The sequence below is a fragment of the Etheostoma spectabile genome, chromosome 2, assembly GCF_008692095.1.
Source record: "Etheostoma spectabile isolate EspeVRDwgs_2016 chromosome 2, UIUC_Espe_1.0, whole genome shotgun sequence".
NCBI lineage: Eukaryota > Metazoa > Chordata > Actinopteri > Perciformes > Percidae > Etheostoma > Etheostoma spectabile.
In genome coordinates, this window is record NC_045734.1 from 6,028,535 (window position 1) to 6,031,219 (window position 2,685).

The 2,685-nt window shown below is 39.0% G+C and overlaps 1 protein-coding gene across 6 annotated transcripts in view; it reads left to right on the forward strand.

Annotated features, from left to right (window-relative positions):
- ilf3a (interleukin enhancer binding factor 3a) overlaps positions 1-2,685 on the forward strand; it is an 18,348-nt gene that overhangs the window by 1,622 nt on the left and 14,041 nt on the right. For 5 of the 6 annotated variants that reach the window (XM_032527218.1, XM_032527258.1, XM_032527234.1 and 2 more), the window contains exons 4-6: positions 242-453; positions 583-757; positions 889-1,036. In XM_032527218.1, coding sequence (XP_032383109.1) covers positions 242-453; positions 583-757; positions 889-1,036 — 535 coding nt within the window. The remainder of the gene's footprint in view (positions 1-241; positions 454-582; positions 758-888; positions 1,037-2,685) is intronic. The other variant, XM_032527227.1, reaches the window with a different exon arrangement.

Here is a 2,685-nt window from a genome sequence, read left to right on the forward strand (position 1 = left end):
TTTTTTTAAATCATGCACTTCCTTTCTATTTCTGTTATACTTCTCAATTCTATTTTTGCATTACATGTTTTGATATATTAGCAATAACCTGAATTAAGACTGACATTACGGCTTTTAATTACTAATTGTAATCTATTTGTTACAAAAATAATGTCTTAATAAATTATTACATTTCACGTACTAAAGGTACACTTGCTCACATCTGCAATGTGTTCTTTTCTCCAAAATAAACCTCACTTAGTCTGATTTCCATATTAAGGAACCTGTGGCCCCACGGGTGCACATGGGGCCATATGAGCGGCACACAATGGCCAAACACTCTGAAGTTTACCCTTCACCAGAGGAGCTGGATGCAGTACAGACAATCATCTCCAGTGTGGAGTGTGCCCTCAAGATTGTGTCTGACCAGATGGATACTCCACAAGATAACCAGGGAAATACAGAGACGGGGAGGTAAGCGAGGTGTCTAAATGGCCTTTGTCCCAATGATTTAAAAAGTGTACAGAGTGGCATTTAAAATTTTGTCTTTTAACTCAACAGTTTTTCCTCTTTTATGAAAATAATTTAATTTCCTCTTCACAGTGCAAGCGGTGATTCACAAGACCGTGTCCTGCGTGGGGTTATGAGGGTTGGCCTGGTGGCCAAGGGGCTCTTGCTGACGGGAGACAAGGACCTGGAGCTGGTGCTGCTTTGCTCCAACAAGCCTACCATCACCCTGCTTAATCAAGTGGCGGAAAAGTTAAATGAACAGTTAGAGGTAGAATTGAGTACCTACAGTTGTTTTGTGTCATTCTCCATTAAAATAATCACAGAATTAGGAAAGCAACAATTGAATCTTAATATCTAAGAAACAACAAAACCCTAACATTTGGTTCCTCTTTTTAATAGGCAAGTTCAGCGGGGATTTATACAGTAAGCCAGTGTCCAGGGGATGCAGCCCTTGTTGTGAATAGCACTGAGTCGGCACTGACTCTCACTATCCACCTAACGTCCCCTCTTGTCAGGACGGTGCAAGAGAGCAAAACAGCAGAAGAAGGTACGTATGTTGGTCCAGTCTCCAACATCAGCTACCACAGGCCTGATCTGTGTGTTCTCAGTATGCAGACACTGTACTGCTCCACTGATCTGTAGCTCTGCACTGACAACTGAAACGCCACACACGTCCATCTTCTTCTCATTAACCCTCAGTGGAGCTTGTACAGTGACTATCTCAGACCAATGCCAGTGATCAACCAATGAATGTTGGCTCTTCACTGCCTTGAGAGTCCTGGTGTCGATTTGGGACGAACTGGCGTTTGCCAGCTCTACATTTCCTCTGTAGTCGCTGATACACTCTGCATATGTTGTTGATAACAATGCCACAGTCATAAAAAAACTGTTTTACTCATGTTGAATTGTTTTCATGTTTTTAAAGTGAAGGCTTTTCAAGAATAACAAGTTAAAGCGCGTATTGCATGTACTTGATGCTGAACATGTACATTTGGCACCAGCTGCAGCAAAACTGATCATTTATAAAACAGAATGGGGACATTTTTATGGCTTCTCTTGGGATCATTTAAATTTAACCAGGCAGGACAAAAGTAGTAAAAAAAACTAAATCATGGTTGTTGGTTTATAGATGAATGTGTTTGGTTAGTGGAGTTTTTGTTGAGCTTCTGTGTTGATCAGCATGAGCTGACATGGGAGTCTAGAGTTTTAATGATGGGAGTGCCTAAACCCCACATACAGAACCATACCGCTCTCAGTGCAGTTTTAGTACATTTACTACAGTGCACACTGAGGGTGCGCTTAAAATAGTGTAATAATTATGATCCCGATTTTAGATTCCACAATCATTCAGGCTTGGTCATTTGCAGCCCTGACTCTGTGTTTGAACGGCTTACACTAGTGCATCACATTACAGAACTCTGTAATGAAACATTATCTAAAAAGTGTATTGAAGCGGTTCTGTTGTAAAGGCTAACAATCCTCATAAGGAAGTTACACTAACAGTTGTTTTAGCCACAATGCTAACGGCATTGATAACCAAGCCAAACAGTGCTGCCACTACTATTTTAGTGATTTATAAGCAACCTGTTTCTTGCAGATTGTCAGGTTACTGAGAATACAGCTGTTGGAAGGTAATACTCCTCTAACTTATTGTTCATCAGACATGAAAATCACATTCCCATAGTAATTGTCTTATTCAAATGGTATTGATTTTTTACTTTTTGAATTATATTCAATTTTTGGAATTCCTTCCAACAGCCCTAGTGTAAAGTTATTGTCCCATTAGCGACCGAGCTAACTGTTTGTCAATGTAGTATTATGGAATCTTATCATATTTAATGGTGTGTTTAAGAAAAAACTGTCTTGTATTTAAAAGATTTGACAATTTTTAATAAGCAACTTAACATTTTAGATTTTCTGGACAAGGATGCGCTGTGTCGATAATTATCATTTCAGTTCAATATTATTGCCATTATAATTTTGGCTTTTATCATGCAGCCCTGTTGCATGCATACTTTACTGTTTATTTGTTTTTCATTTTTTAATCTGTCCTATAACTCAGTCAACCGTTCATTTTGGTGCAGGATGGAAACCAACTTGCAGAAGTTTAAAAACCTGCTGAGGTTAGATTAGTTGATTTGGATCTGTAGGAGGGCTGCACAATTAATCAAATTTTAATCACGATCACAATTTTGG